The sequence below is a fragment of the Rhea pennata genome, chromosome 8, assembly GCF_028389875.1.
Source record: "Rhea pennata isolate bPtePen1 chromosome 8, bPtePen1.pri, whole genome shotgun sequence".
NCBI lineage: Eukaryota > Metazoa > Chordata > Aves > Rheiformes > Rheidae > Rhea > Rhea pennata.
In genome coordinates this window covers 8,774,916-8,792,343 of record NC_084670.1, presented here as the reverse complement: position 1 = coordinate 8,792,343, position 17,428 = coordinate 8,774,916, and the positions used below count along the sequence as shown (strand labels likewise).

The 17,428-nt window shown below is 40.5% G+C and overlaps 1 protein-coding gene across 2 annotated transcripts in view; it reads right to left on the bottom strand.

The window, feature by feature from the left end:
* BEND5 (BEN domain containing 5) overlaps nt 1-17,428 on the bottom strand; it is a 592,354-nt gene that overhangs the window by 88,435 nt on the left and 486,491 nt on the right. For both annotated transcript variants that reach the window (XM_062581158.1, XM_062581159.1), the window contains exon 6: nt 7,054-7,093. In XM_062581158.1, the coding sequence (XP_062437142.1) occupies nt 7,054-7,093 (40 nt within the window). The remainder of the gene's footprint in view (nt 1-7,053; nt 7,094-17,428) is intronic.

Sequence of the window (17,428 nt, the reverse complement as noted above, 5' to 3'; positions counted from 1 at the left end):
TTGTTCATAAGAAAAGATACTGTCTCTTTAAAGGTTATTTGAAGGTTGATTGCTATCTTATTGCTTATATCCTGCAAATCTATTCAGCCTTATGAATGAATTTGACCTTTTTATACTTACTGGGAGAAAAAAACAGAACAGAAGTTAATTTAGAGCTCTATAATACAACACTTTTTCCCAGAGAAATGAAAGGGCATTCAAATCGATACCTGCACAATAACACTCTGATGAATGTTTGCACCCAATTTTCTCATTTTGCTAACTTGAGATTGGGCGTTTTGAATAGTTCTCAAAGAACATATCCTTTATGTGCTGTGAAGTATGTGGTATTGTGTCCAAACAATGCTAGGGGATAATCATTATAGGAGTATCACTGGGCCTGAAAAGGTCAGTTGGTTAGAAATGTCAGCTTTCAATGCAACCATGCCGGACCTTCCTATGTACGGGTCCAATTAAAGGGACATGCCAAGGTGCATGGAAACATCATGGTGACCCAGAATAATAATAAGGTATTGTGGAAAAGCTTGGTATTTTTCTTCAAAAGTAATGGATTAGCCTTTAGAATACCCTCTCTGCAGTCTTATTTTGACTTAGCAAATATCACTTATTCTACAAGTATCCAAAAAAGGTCATTTAAAAAAATGCAAAAGGGGAGATAAAACAGTCTTACTGAAGGTAAATGTTTAGCAACTAAATGTAAAAACCTCCGGTTTCATTACTGGATCCAAAAAAAAGTGTCATTTCAATAGACTTCAAACCTGCTGTATTTGAGATGGATATAGATGGTATTTTGGGAGGCAGATGGAGATCTGAGGATCTGGACGGACCTACTCCACTCAGACAAGCGGTGAGGGAGGTCTGCCTGTGCAGGGAGGAGACGGCAGGAACAGCAACACTGTGCAGTGAATATGCAGCATCTGTGCAACCATCACTTTAGCAAAGGGAGAGGCAAACGCAAGAAATGGGCAGGTACTGATGTGCATGAATACGTAATTATAGAGAACAGTATTACTTCTCCTTATCACAGCAAATGGCAGTTCGTACAGCTGTACTGATACAGTGAAGATAAGGAATTGGATACCATCAAGCTTCCCAATTAACCTCAGGACAGCCTTGGACTTAATGATGCCGAAAAAAGATCCGTTTTCTCTGTACTCGCTGTTAGTACATTATCTTGCTAAAGTTTCAAGATGAGAACAAACTTCTTCCTACAGCTCTAGGGTTCAGCTGGAGGCAGACAGGTCAACAACACTGTCCCTTTTTTCGGGCTTAGGCTTCAGCATTTACATTTTATTTGCAAGACAAATTCTGGTGCTGTGGATTCAAACACAACATTTGGGGTCCATTGCCTTGCTGAGCAGTGAGTTACTGCTTCTCAAATTATTTTACACTATTGCGGGCAGAAGGGTGAATTAATATCTAGCATCTTAGGGATATGAGAAGTAGTTTCACTGCTATCTGTCACTGAGTATTAAAAGACTCAAACTGTTACTGGAAAGATAAGCAATTTCTTTTCTTGACCTTCTTTCAAAAAAAAAAAAAAAAAGTGTGTGAAGCTTCACTAACAGTAATTACGTTAGGCTGTTTAAAAACTCAGAGAGTATCCCCTGGCACATACTTAGACCCAAATCAATATAGTATTAATTAATAAGGACTATCAAAAATAGTAACCGAGTTTTAACAGCAAACAACTTTCTGTCACATTTTATTACCCTGTATCATTTTTACTAATACGTGTCTCATAGCTTCATGACTTTGAGTTCATATTATTTTCATGCTTCAATTAGAAAGAGGTAGATAGCCAGACTATCCAGGAAGGTAATGGAAAAGTCTTGTAGGGGGGCTTAGTGGTGGAAATTATACTTAAATGAAACTTTCCGATACACTGTGAAACTTTTTCTCCTTCCTTTGCCTAGTTTTACTTGAGGTCTTCTAAGAAGTAATATGTAGAAATGCAAAACTTAATCAGCTAAAAAATACAGCAAATCCCACATATCACTTCATGCAGTGGCAGGAGAGTAGAAATATATTTTCCTAACCAGAGGAAATTAACTAGGCAACAGTCCTATATCTATAATTTAAAGCAGTAAAATATGTATGGCAGAAACTAAAGCCACCTTTAAAGAATTCAGTGTAGCAGTGTATCACAAATTAATGAAATGGAGACATTTTTAGAGCATGCAGCTCTGAAGATATTAAAGGGGGGAAATATTTCACCGCATAGATCAGTCTGGTAAATACTTTTAAAATCAAGCTTTCTTCTCTGTTTGAAAGCATAAGAATTCGAATAGGAGGGGGGAAACACACACACAGACATTAACATTTCTGATCAAATCTCAAAGCCACTCCATAGAGATTTGGAATACCTTACTCCCTCATTGCATGTAAGCCTTTAATGTGGTCAGAGCAAAATCCGAGCAAATCAAGAGGAAGGAATTATGGAGTCAGCTCTTACTTTATTTCTCCTAAGATGGAATGGAGAGAAACTTCATATACTTTATATTCCACGCTGTAGCCAAGCTGGGCACAACAGAATATTCAACTACCCCAGGTTTTTTAAATGCAATCAATTTGCTGCTGCCAAATGTAGTGGGTTTATATACATCTGGGAAACATGCACCTACGGTGCTGATGAATTTCTCCTGACATTGCACTGATTTCAAGAGAATGTTGTTTTAAATTGGCAGTAGAGAGACTGGTAGGGAAGGATAAAGCCCTGAGGACGGCTGAATCAAAGAGAATTTCTAAAGAATTTTCCTGATGGTTCTTGGATAATATCACATGTTAGCTATTTTCAAAGCCAATAGTTTCCAACACACTTCCATTTATGGTATCAATAATTAAAAAATACTTCAGTGGGAGATGAACTTACCTTACAGAGAAGAGAAACTGGAAAGCTATATTATTATCATTAATACAGGAGATGCAAAATGCTTTGTCTCTGTGGAAAAGCTATGGAAACAGGAATACCTTATTTCCAACTATTGAGTGGTTACCACAAAATGGGAGGCAACTGCATGTGCATGTACAAAGAGTTACTAGAACATGATCATGTGGAAATTAAGGACAGATGCTCAGCTGTTTTGTGCTGCAAAGCCAAACTAAACCACCTGAAGATTTGGCCCTAAAACTCAAGACCACAAAAAGAAGTGTGGCAGAAATGTTTTGGATCAAATTCAGAGGTAAAACTAAGTTTAAAGAAAATTCAAAATACCAAAACTTAAACCTCATTATGTCCCACTCCCTGCCAGCATGTCCCTGCCAGCTACTAATGAATTTTTAACATCTTTTCCCCCACCCCACTGCACACATCAGCTCTGACTCTGGCACCCTGAACCGTGCAGCGCATTCGAGTCTAATTGTAACTCACGTGTCAAGGGGCAAGAAGAAAGGAGTATGGCAAGAGCATTGATAAATTTAACTTAACGTTCCTCCAGCTACTTGGCAGCGCGGCAGAACAGTGAACTCCCTTCCCCATTTTACATGGGTGTCAGCTACTTCAAAGGAATATATTTGAGCATGAGGGAGTCTGGCTTGCTCCCAGCTTATGCATCATTTGTGTCTGGCAGTTTCTGGAGACCCGCAGCAAAGGAAAGGCTTCCTCCAGTTTCCGACACTCCGGGGAACCTTCCGTAGCAGCTTTCTCGGGAGCGCTGAAACAGATCAGTTGGGCACATTGCATCTCACCCTCCTTCCCCAGAGTGCCTTCAGCTCAGTCCAGGTTAGAAGTTAATGATCTATACCTGTTCAGTTTACCATACAAATATGCTTTTAAGTCAGATCACCTGAAGCTGATACACACAGCTTTTCCCCATGTCCAGGACAAGAGCTCCTTGCCATCCCCACCACCATCCTGTGTGGTCAAGGGCTTACAAACTCTTATTTCTATGTTTAGTCACTCATGTCTCACTGCCCCTTTTACCGACATTAATGGCATTATTTTACCTTGCAATAAATCTCATTAATTGGCTGATCAGCTTTTGGAAAATTACCCATTAGCAGCATCTGGAGAAGAACTGTTGTAAGACCTGTAAGGGATCACCACTCAATTTTTGGCTAAACAATTCTTGGTTTGGGAATTTTGCAAAAGAAAGATGATGCTCTCCCATGACAGATGTGCATTTCACAAGAGTCACCTTCACTTTTGAAGTCATTCTGTCTATTCTCACAATTAAAAAATAAGGCTTTGGTGACTGAGACTGCTTGTCAGACACAGAGGACTCTCATCCTGTAAAACTGACTGACCCTCATCAGAAACACGGGTTACCTGCCTGCGGCGAGGGGGAGCACACAAGCAAGTCCCTAAGGATCCACAGCTGCAAACACGTAGCCCAGCTCCTAATCTGAGTCACGGAAATGAGGGACCACTGTGATTATGGCTAACCTCAGCAGTCAAAAACGATATCACAGCTTTGTAAAAGCAGCCTGTTGACATTAGATCTTAGAGATAGAACTCAAACAATGAAATATTAAAAAGTGGCAATCTCTGAAGACATATAAAGGGCTCAAGGCTATGTTTTTTTGCATTTGTATAACCAAAACTAGACTTTTTAATCCACAGGCTGAAATTTTCCAATCCTACTAGGAATTATGTGCCTAACTCTGTTAGCCTCTTTCAAAAATCTCAGCTTTAGGCTCTTAAGCAAGTTTGACCTCATTCAGCATCAGGCTTCTTTGGAAAACACTTTTACTGAGAACAAAACTGTAGGCACGCAATTGTATCATCTTGGCAAAAGTATACATATTTTCCTACATAAGCAATTATTGTAGATTTCTGGCTAAATGTCAGAGTGAAAATATATTTCAGAAAAAAGGTAAGATATGGAAAGCATTTTTTCCCCCTTTTAATGCAGTATGTGTACCTAGTCATTGGAAGCTCTGTTAGTATTTGGCTGTTTTGATCCCTCCAACTAACTGCTGTATTCATTTCGTAGATTGCTGTACTAAAAGATCTGAAGAGATAGCTACTTACTGTGATCACATCTACACACAGATTCAACTTAGTCAACCCTTTCATTGCTCCAGTGAATACTGACCACATCAGAAATTACAATGAGGGGAGCATCATAAATTCATAGAATCATATAATCAGTAAGGTTGGCAGGGACCTCTGGAGATCATCTAGTCCAACCTGCCTGCTCAGCAGGGTCATCTAGAGCACGTTAGACAGGGTTGCATCCAGGCGGGCCTTGAAGATCTCCAGAGAAGGAGACTCCACAACCTCTCTGGGCAACCTGTTCCAGTGCTCTGTCACTCTCACAGGGAAGAAATTCCCCCTCACGGTCAGGCGGAACTTCCTGTGCTTCAATTTCTGCCTGTTGCCTCTTGGCCTGTCACACAGGACAACTGAAAAGAGTTTGTTCCCATCCCCTTGACACCCTCCCTTCAGGTACTTGTACACATTGGTATGATCCCCCCTCAGTCTTCTGTTCCCCAGGCTGAAGAGGCCCAGCTCTCACAGCTGTTCCCCATAGGGCAGGTGCTCCAGCCCTCTGATCATCTTTGTAGTCCTACGCTGGACTCTCTCCAGTAGCTCCATTCATTTTACAATTTCATTTTACAATTTCAAAATCATTTTACAGAAATGTCTCATATTTAGTTATTCTGTTGCCCAACCATCCTTTTCTCTTATTTAAAAACTGTAAAAAGTCTGTGGACGTTGGTATCCTTATCCAAGATCTAAGTGTTTATTATGATGAAGACCTTCAAAGATATTTTCCTTTTCTTTTTTCCTCTGTAATAGAGAAAGTTTAAGATACAAAAAAATGAAAAATGTGCCATGTTTGCCCTTGAAGTTATAGTCAGAATAGTGACAATGGTTGTATCATACTGTATTGTTGCTTTTATCAGCAAGTGCCCTGAGCATACATTAACATAATTGCAAACTGCATGAAAAGTGAACATGCAGAAATGTGATGCAATTGCCAATAGCCTCAAACATCTGTCCCAACAAAGTGTTCCTCCTCCTTATTTTAATTCTTATTATTCTAACAAGGTTAGTGAAGGAGAAACCATGTCACAGATGATATCTACATTTAGAGTGTCAGAACAATTATTGATGCAAAATTGTTATCTAAGCAAATATGTGTCATATTTTGTTCACTTCCCATAACACCTGTTCATTTCTCTAACACATTATTCTCACTTAAAGCCAGAACTCATTAGTCCCAGTTAAAGCCAAACTGAAAGCTTAATAAGTATATACAGCCGAAAAACTGAAAAAGTTAACCAAAAGGTAGCACCATCAGGCACAGTGAATGTCTAAAGCTGGTGAACAACCAATTTCTGCAACAGTGAAAAGAAGTGAAAAGAAATATATGAAATGAATGAAAAAAAAATAAAAAGAAACCGAGTCAGAACCCAAACAGCAATAATAAAAAGCCACCCAGCCTTCAGAAAGGAGATCAAAGAGAAGCATCATTCAAACGATCTGCGCTTCAGTCACAGTACTGAGACCTTCGCAACTCGCTATGCCAGAAAGACCAACATTTTCACAACCAGTGACCAGAAACTCAGTATGGCACATTTTGGTTTATTTCCTCCACAGACAAATAACAAAAGCCGATATGGAGAAGTCTGCTTAAAGCATTTTACTTTCACTTAAATTCTTTCTGACTCTCTTTGAGGTTCTCCAGAACTTAGCCCGTACATCCTGACTCCCACCATGCAGGCTGACTGCCACCCTTCCCTTGCTCCCCTAACTGTTGCAGTTTGCCACTGAAGAGAGTCAAACTTAGATTTCTGTGATACTTGAACACACACTGTGAATTCTAGGGCATCTGCCCTGCAGACATACCGCTAACTGTAACCCCAGGAGGCTTAAAGAAATATCAGCACTCAAATTCATAGAGTAAAGGTCTGAAGAGGCAGCTCTGTGAACGGATAACTGCCCGGGGCTTTGCCAAGCACAATATAGCTGTCACTTGTTATTATGTGAAAGATTTTCTGGGGAACAGTGTTTTTCATTTTGCATGTCAGAGACAGGAAAAAACACATTTAGACAACCATCTCTTTAAGAAAAGAGAAGAGAGCTGCGCGGCGGAGCTCACTTACCGGGGCTGGTTATTGTCAGGAGGTCAAGCTGCCGTTTCTGCTGAAAAACAAATTATAAAAGGAATTGTTAAAAGGGGACTGATTTTAGTGGGTCAGCTTAGACCTGCAAAGTAAGTGTTCTGACATTTATAGCAGAATTAATTACCAGTTACATGGCTCTCAGTAATTCTTTTGGATGGGATCCACATGTACTTTATGAGGGAGAAAAAAAATTAGCTCAGTCCCTTTAATGTGTTTTTATTTGCACTTATAAAGTGTTTCTACTTTTTTATTGGTACATATACTTGAAATAGATAGCTAGAAGCATGGATGGATGGGGATATTTATAAAAGTAATTTTTGATTCCATAGGGAAGAGGACAAGGAACCAAGACAAGAAACTCCAAGTTTTTTATTCATGTCAATCACTGACTCATAGTCTGCATGTGATCAAACACAATTATATTGCCTTGGGGTGAACCTTTCAAAGCCATGTAAGGGGATCTAGACAAAGTCAAAACTGATGAAAGGAAATTTCTTTTCATGCCAAGCACAGTCAGCCCATGACACTCTGCCACCAGATACCTCCCGCACCAAAAGCTCACCAGACTTGATCAATGCTGAGTATTTTTACAGACAGCAAAATACAGAGAGTTATAACAGCAGATATTAAGTTGAAGCACAAGAGTGGCTTCTGGAAGGGCCATAAACCTTCGCAAGGTAAGCCAACCTGTAGTTAGAGGGAGGTTAGGACAATTTTTTGCCTGGAAGCAAGTTATCCCACCAACAGCTTGGTGGAGGAGGGCTGTAGGTGAGGTTCAGTTTCCCCTGTAATACATGTTCCTAACCTAGTAGACTTGCCCCACCTTTACCCTTCAGTGGTTTGTCACGGAAATCCATGTGTTCCTTGACCATTATCATCCTTTTCAACTTTTCTGTAGGCCATGAGAGCATGCCACCACCAATAGGGCTTTCTCCATCTTGCAGACATATTGATACTGCCTACTCCTCCAAGCACTTTCTAACTACTTTGTTCTCCCTAAAACTATCTTTGCCCAACGTTAAAATGTCTAGCTGGCATTGCAGATTATACTGTCCACTTTAATTTCTCTCTCCTAATCTGCTCAATAACGTCTGTGTTACTTTCATTTATTGTCAGCCCTATTGATCTTTTTCTAATCTAATTCTCATCATTGCATTCACTGTATTCCCTGGGTGACAGCTGAAAGTCCTTGAGGAGGAAACATTGACTTGGTATTCCCCACAGTGAACACTCTTCCTTAGAAATTATGACTGATGAAACTCCTTTCCAAATCCATTATTTCTCTATAAGTAAAGTAACCCTGGCTGAAGTCCATGGACACAGTTCATCATCCACTGAATTTACCTGAGCTGTATACCCAACAGAGAATGTGGCCTGCTGTTGTCAGGGTTGTCAGGACGAAAAACACCTTTTCTGAAACTTTCTGGTCTTCAGTACCTTAACTCATGTACAATGCAAATAATACTTCTGAGAAACCTCATTCCAGTCTGATTTCATGGTTATTCCTTGTTCTTGAGCCTCTGACAAGTCATTTTGAGTATGACATTAGCAGTGTAGTAGATCATGTTTACTTTATTATAAAATACTGTCGTATTACAGCATACACCTAGCCTCTGGCCAGGTGTGCCATATTAATGGTAAAAGGGAGCAGAAGTGCCACCTCCACAAGAGCCAGACATAAATGCTGTCCCTACCCTCATAGGGTCGCCCACCTCAGACTCCTTTCCCAGGGAGAGAGAAAGCAAAATAGCAGGAACAAAGCACTCTCCTCCCCAGCAGAAGCCATACGAAGAAACTGCTCCTAATGAGTTAAGTTTTGAACAGATACTGTGCCTTAGTCCTAATCCATGCGTACAAAGCTACAAAATGCCAAGGCTTAGCACCCACTGGGCCAAGAGCTTTGCTTGTATTTCTCAGCACAACTGGAACCCCAAAGGCTGTGTATCAACAAAACAGCTAAATTTTAAAAAGTATACGTCCAAAATCTATGCTGCCGGAAAGCTACTCTGTTGGGGAAAAAGGTGGAATATAAACATCCTATATCAAAGAAGGTGACAAACTGTAGAGTGCAGGAATAGAAAGAAAGGCATATAGCTCAACTGGGCCCCAGTGCTGACTTAGTTTATTAACTGGTGCTAGAATAAACATAAAATAAAAACACAAATAGCCGAATTTGATAGGGGAAGAAAAGCACATAGTATGAAAAATAGGAAACAGAATGAATTTATTATAGGCCAGATGAGATGTACAGTTTATAATTTTTTCCACATTTGCCTACTGTCTTCAAATTGGCCCTGAAAAAACAAACTAATTCCAGATCCTGGAAATCTCTGTGCATATGTTAAACTTCAAGCACAAGTTATTTCTCTGACTTCAGGTGGATCAGCACTGATCCACCTGATCAGCGTCTTTGGCATCTAACACCTAACTGCTGCAAGAGATTTGAAATGCTACCGCGTCCTTGGCACTGGCTCCACTCAAATTCACCCAGCTGGAAGAGGACGGTCACTACCCGACGGGGGCAGTGACAGAGCTAAGCTTCTTCTGCTTTCACCTTCAACAGACCTTGAGGAGGTTCTTGTAATTTAGCTCTGCAAGGGACGTGTGTGAATACTCACTCGAATCCAGGGAGGAGGACACACTAAAGTGCAATCGAGAATCATGCAATGAAGCATGCAGAAATGCACTAATTATGCATTCTGAATCTCCAGAAGTTCAGCCCTGCTCTCAGATCTCAGAGGCCAGCTCTCTGCAGTTTCCAGGGCACAGCTGGATGCAAGCAGCCTAGTAACTGCAGAGATTTTTTTTTTTTTTAACATACAGGCACACTTATGAGTAGTTATAAAAACAGAATTTGAATTTGAAAAGAGAGACATTACAAGTGTCACAAAGATTAATAAAATAATTGCGTCAGAAATATCATGGCTGTGGGGCTTTGTATATTCTCTTCTCCCTTCAGTGCTGAAAGATGCAAATTGCAGCTGTTGCCCCCCCCCTCCAGCACGATCACCCTCTCCCTGTTTTGACAGATTTCTTGAAAGACTCAGCTCCACAAGATGTCTGGCTTTTCTGTTCTGCCTTTAGTAATTTTCCACTCCTCAAACACCTGCCCCTGCAGAAATGCTTGGGACTGTCTCAGTCTTCAGGCAAGCTACTGTCCCAAGAATTCCCACCTGATCATTGAAATGTGATGACTATCACCCCTGGTCTGGGGAGAGGTGACAGTTTCCCGTATCAGTAACACTGGATTTCAGCTACATTGGCAAAAAGGCATGCCATGCTAAACATTAAAATGATTTCCACAGCATCAACCATAACTTATAAGCAGCAAACCAAGATTCCCTGCATCATCACAGTATCTCCATCGCTATAATCTCATCCTACCCATAAGGGGCAGTAGCCTTATTTTCACTTTGCTGGCTATGCAAAGGCCCAAAGGCAAACACAGACCGTCAGTGATTCATACCAGCTTCCTACTGCGTGCATTTTTCTATCATCGCTGGTGCTATCCAGAGGCACAGTCCCTACAGGGCATTAGGGCTCAGCAGCAAACCTGCAGTGGATTGTGTTCACTTCCACAGAATTAACATGATCTTTAATTAATGCAATAAGCACTGATGAGTAATAAATCATATTAAAATATAAGGAAGGCAAATTTTTAATAAATTAAGCATTGATTCATTTAATAAATATTAATCTATTAAGCATCAAGAATTCATTACTTTCAGAAAACCAGTTAAAAAGCCCAGCTAAAGTCTAAGTGTGCAGAATGGTCCCTGTTCACCCATAATACACACTTACTTATTTTTAAATTGTTCCTTAATTTATCAAGATAAACAACTTGCCTAAAACCAAGTCTGGAAGATTATTCAATTGTGGTATGCAATTTTTTTGACACAGATTCAAACTCACCTCATTTCAGGTTGTTTCCTAAATTTCTCCTAGTAACTCTCTTTTCAAGCAATCTCCTTCTCTTCCTTGATATTGATGACCTTCAAAATAATTACTGATTGGTGTCATTTAATTTTCATCTCCTCAAGTAATTTAGGGAGAGATACAAAACTAGAAAAAATGTTGGGGTGGTGTAAATTAACTCATTCATTTAAGTTTAGCTTATCTACAAGATGTTCTTTCACACTTTGCTCTCTGCAGAGTTCCTCCAACCTTTTATATAGATGTGGGATGTGCTGCACTTGCTTTGACTCTTATCTACAGATTAGCAAAAGAGAAGGAAAGAAAGCCAGATGCTAAGATGCCCCACGAGACTGATATGGAGCTGTTTCTGTAGCAACCGATGATTTTCTTCTCATGTAAGAATGAGCCTAGTCATATCTAATTCTGAATGTATCTGGGCCTCACTTGCCAGCCAAAGCTGTGTCAAGTATAAAGTCAATATAGCCAAAAAGAGTGATAAAAAAAAGCAATTATAAAGTCATCTTCTTCCTCCTACACTCCTCCTCCAGGCAGGATCCAAAAGGTGTCCTTCCCTCCAGCACTGTGTCTACAAGCCCCAGTGTTGTGCAGAGACGTGGGGCAGAGCCAGCGGTGGCAGCCGACCGCGAGGACCGCCTCGCCAGCAGCCTGGGACTCTCCCTACTGCATTTTGTCCCACCCAGTCTCTCCTACTGATCCCTCTCCTCTGGTTTGCATGTGGTTGGACTAGGCGCCTCTCCCTATCACCTTCAATCTGCTGTGCAATGCAGAGAGTTTAAAATCAAAATCAAGTGCATGATTTTTCCCCCTGTCCTGGGAGCTTTGTAACAACTTGTTGCTAATTTTGCCCCTTCCTTTTAACTTCTTCTAAAGCAGCATTCCTCTTCTATAAACCAACTGTTTGAGTTGACACGAGAGTAATTGAAACCCACGCATCTACTCACAAAACAAAGCTGGGTACATACCAAAGCGTCTGCCAAGCTGAATTCCACATTTCTACAGCCTTCATTAGTCCCACGCACAGTAGTACCAATACCTTTGCAAGCTATCATCTGACACTATATCACAGCAGAACCCAAAAGTTCAGACAAAGGATCAAACTGATCCCAACTCCGAGACTTGGTGCAGCGTGGATGGCACAACGCTGCTGCTCACAAGCAGCACCGTGAGACTCCTCTGTTTTGCACAGGGAGGGATTTACAGAAGAAGGGAGGGATGAGGACGAAGGTGCAGGGAGGGAGAGGATAAAAAAGCTTCCATCCCACCCATTCGCTTTGCTACATGATAGGTGAACAAGCTGTGCACCTCGGTGCGCTCTGCTCGTGTGCAAAAGACTTCTGGGAGAGAGGAGCGTAAACTCTTTTTAATTTATATTTAAAGAAAATCTTCCTCAGCTAAATATTGCCTCATACGCATAATTATCTCTAGTAGAAGAGAAATGTAATTTTCACATGTAGCAAATCATAATGATATTGCTTCTTGCACTAATGGAAAGCCTTCAAAATTGAGCTGACAAGTGGTAAAGGACCCTTTGAAGGGGAGGATGGACTAAGCGACACTTAATAAAAGCCAAGAAACGCTACTACTTGCACTTCCAACATAATATCTTGTAATACAGGGGTTTAAACACCACAAAACTTCAGCACAATGACATGTCAGGAAGATGAAGATGTAAATATCCAACACATTTTACTTGACGTGGTGCGGAATGAAGATGAATGCTGAGAGTCCTTGGATCTTTTCCAGCCCTAGTTTTGTTTCACAAGATGCTGGGATGCAAAATATTTGAGCATCAGAGGCAGGCTGGGGTGCTGATGCTCTGTGCCCTGGCAGCATCAAACGGAGAATTTAGCCCCAATCTCCCTACCATGGACAAGGTGAGGGAGGAAGCTGCCACCTTCCTGCACAGGGAGAAAAGGTCAATAGGATGCGTGAGAAATGCAGAGGTGAAGGGAGTCAGCTAAGCCCATGATTTTTGTTTTGCAGAATTTAAAATGGGCTCAGTCTTGGGATTTACAAATTGTTTTGTGATTCCTTTTGGTGGTTTGTACTCGCAAAGATTGTTGGACAGTTTAATTTAAGAAATATTTTATGATTAATCAATAAGCTAATAAATTTTCTACCTCTAGGTAAAGGAAGAGTATTAGAAAAGAGTAGATATAATTAGGTGCACATTTCATATCTGTTTATTTTCTGAAATGCAGGTTTCTCTGCTTGTATGCTCCCTACATTCAGACAGCATCACTCATCTCCAAAGAGTGAATCTCGATTTTAGTGATGACCTCAATAAGCCAATAAGTCAAATCCAGTTAAAATGGATAATCCGATGATTTAAGTTTGTTTTTTTTTTTTTAATCATGTTATGATGCCAAGCAATAACCTTTTCTTTCCATCCTGAAATCACAGGCTTTTGTTTGTATAATGAAGCAAAATCTCACATTTTCCACTTCCTCTGTTATTAGCTGCTGCTGTTTCATGGTATCATGATAAAACGAAGCCCTCAGCTTGTTGACACTTGACTAGGATCTCAGTAAATTGCATCTGCTGTAGCCTATGCTGTGGAATCAATTATTGATAATATAGGTGTGGGGGAACATTTATAAAGTGGTTTGGGATATGTTATCACTCACACTAAGAGCCATAATGAACATTTTAAACCATTTTAACAGTGACCTCTACAGACATTTGATCTTTGCAATATTTGGTAATTCGATTCTGGTTTAGAATCAAAACTGCATCCAAATGATAAAAGACAGTGTGGATCCATTAAGCTGCATTACTCATCCTTCCAGTTCACGTATTCTGCTACTTCGTATCTGACACCTGTGTTTGCTTCACAAAACCTAGGTACAAAGAACAGTTGCTACCTTCTTTTTCTTCAGAAATGCTACCAAATGAGTAGTTAAAACATTTCTTCTCCCCTTTAAATATCTGTCTCAAGAGCGCAACACTCGTGCATAATATATTATTTTCTACAAAGCTCCTTCCTAATTCTTAAAGTCTCATTGTGCTGAAAAGTCTATTTAGAAAGATCATTACCACAATGAAAGCTATGGAAAAACTGAAAAACCATGCAAGGCATCTTTGGGCCACCATAAACACATACTCTCTAATACCTGTGGTAGGTGCATAGAGCAGCTGGTGAGCAGACGACTCCCGAAAGCAGTAGATCTCTGCCCAAAGCAACAGCCATGGGAGGCCAAGCGCTTGGACCAGCCTGGTCACACAAGCTCACAATCTGTTCCACATACTCTTGAGTGACATCTGCTGGTGCTTTATCTATAAGTTGCCTTGTTTACATATACAGCATTTATAAAGATGGTAGCCAAATTCTCACTGAACCACTCCGAAACACGCCAAAAAATCCACCATTTCACATTCTCTATAAATATTTGCAATCATAACAAGAAGTCCTTAGACTCCCTTGTGTCTGGAAGGAAGGAGAGGAGAAATGAAGAGCTTTGGAATGAAGTGATCCTTAACTTCACCAGTGAGAGTTAGGAGGACAGAAAGCCTCTTAGGTTTTTTGCACTTCTGGTTCTCCATCTGTAAAATAGTAAGCGTCCTTGTCTGGTTCAGGGAAGACATAAAGATAGCTTCAGAGTAACAGCATGCTTTAATGATATTCTACTATAACATACCACGCGTATACAGTGCATACTATGAGGGATGTGCCTAAGTGGGCGTGCTTGAGTAGCTAATAATGCTCTCTGTTTTTCACCTGTCAACATATGGCAAGGAAACCCCATCACTTCATCGTACCATAACTTGACCAACTTGACTCAGAGCTCCCAATTTCATAGGCTCGTATCTTCCCAGTTATTTCAGACCTGGAACAGGTTGCCCAGAGAGGTTGTGGAGTCTCCTTCTCTGGAGATATTCAAAATCCATCTGGGCACAATCCTGTGCAACGTGCTTTAGGGCACCCTGCATGAGCAGGGGGGTTGGACTAGATGATCTCCAGAGGTCCCTTCCAACTTCAGCTATTCTGTGATTCTGTGAAATGCTGAGACAAATTAATACTCTAAAGTCACCCTGAAGCCAGAGTACATGAGCATGCAGACGCCTATTTCTGCCTCAATAAAGGCTCAGAAAAAAAGGAGTAAAACAGCCATAGCCTAATACGCTCTCTGCAGGAGTGTTGGGCCTACAGGAAGCAAAAGAAGAGGATAAGGCCAATTTCTCTGTGGTCAGGGGGCAGCCTGATCCTACGTCCAGGTTTCAATCAAGCCTCTTTGCAGCTCCGCTAACCTAAAGGTGGCTGCACGCATAAATACTGCAAGGGTTCATGATCCAGTCATTCCACATTGGCGCTCAGCGTTTTAAAGGGTTTGTTTTGGTAACAAAACACCATGCAGGTTTTTCATAGCTGGGCGTATTATTATGTAAATTGTACAGCTCTGGTTATAATCCTGTGCTTGTGACATCAATTACTTAGTGCCTATACAGATTACTGTAATGCCACAAACAGAGGATTATGTCTTAAAGTACACAGTAAGCAGCAGGAGCTAATAAACTCGTCTCTTTACATTTTATTTATTTTGAAAAAAAAAGAGTAAACAAGGGCAGGAAAAACTATACAGACCCCACACAGTGCCATTAACAACAAAAATCTATACCAGATGCAGATTGCTTCTGAGCACAGCTCAAAAGTGATTGCACAGCTATTCTTTAGCTGTGAATTTCTGTCTTACTTTAAGTATTATTAAGGAAAGGAGAGGCATTTGGGCAGAAAAAAGGGACAGCTTAGTGAAAGTAATTATGAACTTTGAGAGTCCACCATTTGTTGGGGAGGTAAGGAACAGTGTTCAATGAATGTTTAATTAGAAACAAAGCATATCTACCTATACCAGTAATAGGATATCGACTAACTAGCCACTGTTTATAGGTTGTTTTAGATAACAGACAAGACAGATTAACTCCAACATATACAATTTTAAAACCAAACTTGTAGTTGCAGGCAGACTGTGATCACATACTGAAGGAGGCAAAAATCAAGAGGTTCAAGTCCATGCTCAAGTAGTCTGGTCCCGGAGCTTCAACTTCAGCTGCTTTCATCCCAGCTGAGTGCTCTGAGGAACGGATCATTTCTGCTGTTCCTTCTTTTGCTATGTATAAATAACTAAATATTTACTGAAGCTGGGACTTAAGCTCCAACTCCCATATCCTACATGAGTAGCCCAACCGTCAGCTTGTAGCATTTGTCCTGCTCTCTCCATAAAATTGATACTTAACTATACAAAATGGCACAGTTCTCAAATAGCCAGCATAGTTGGTAAGACCACCGACAGGTTCAAAAAAATTACCAATCATTTAAAAAAAATCCTATGAAAAGAGAAAAAAAAGAGAACTCTGAGGGAGTCACTGGGAAGGACAGTAGGGGGACGAGTTTTCCACAACATGAGATATTTTCTCTAGAAGATTCGCTCTTCTGAAGAAGTTTAATACTCTCTGACTGGGGAGCAGCTCTCGTTGGCGCTCGGTTTGGCTCTCCTGCATTAGCATTCTGATCAGGATCGCAGCTTAAGTTGAAAACAAAGCTCTGAATTACAGCACTGACAGGATCCGCTTCCTAATACACCTGGGTCCAGTCAAAGGAAACGCATCTTTGATAAACTTTTAAGGAACAGGACTCCTGTGGTTTCACACCATAAGCAGGGCAATACAAATGGAAGGAAGAAAAAAATATATAAAAGATGCAGTGCAAGAGTAGCATTGCTTCTGAATATAAAATTTCTCCAAATGATTGCATTTTCATGCATAAAACCTATGAATTATGTGTTAAAAAGGCCCTCTGATCCAGCAGCAGCATGGAAATAAACATGAGAGAAGACAACTTCTCTCAGCTGCTGTTTTCTCTGATTCCCCAGAGCCTCTCTCCCTCTTTCCTTCCCCTCCAAGAGCTCCCTGCCTCAGCTTCTGATTTTGTGTGAATTATTTGATTGTGTTTGTTACCTTAGGACTTATTTTCTGCTAACGTATTGGAGTCTGCCAGAGACGCAGGCGAGATGTGGGAGAACACAGCACAGGAATTTCCAGATCACAGCTTTAGTGGTTGATGGTATTCTGCAAACACTCAAAATATATTTTCTTTCTACTCAAAGATGACAATGTTAAAAGGCAACTAAGTGACTTGTATTCAGTGGCAGTGCATGCTGTTTTATTTAGAAGAAAGCCTCAACAGTACGTTGTATTTCTGGTATCTCCCATTCAAATATCTCAGAAAGTTAACATTCAGCAGAGCATCCTTTGGCTCTAAAAGTAATCCAAACTTTTGCCTATAAGCCCTGAATAGTCAGGCTTTCTGTATAACACAAAGTAGAGTAAATATTGAGAGAACTGTATATATGGAAAATGTTGTACATGAGATCTACTGTCTGTATCATCTTCAAGAACTGATCCTTCTTCAGTGATTTCTTCC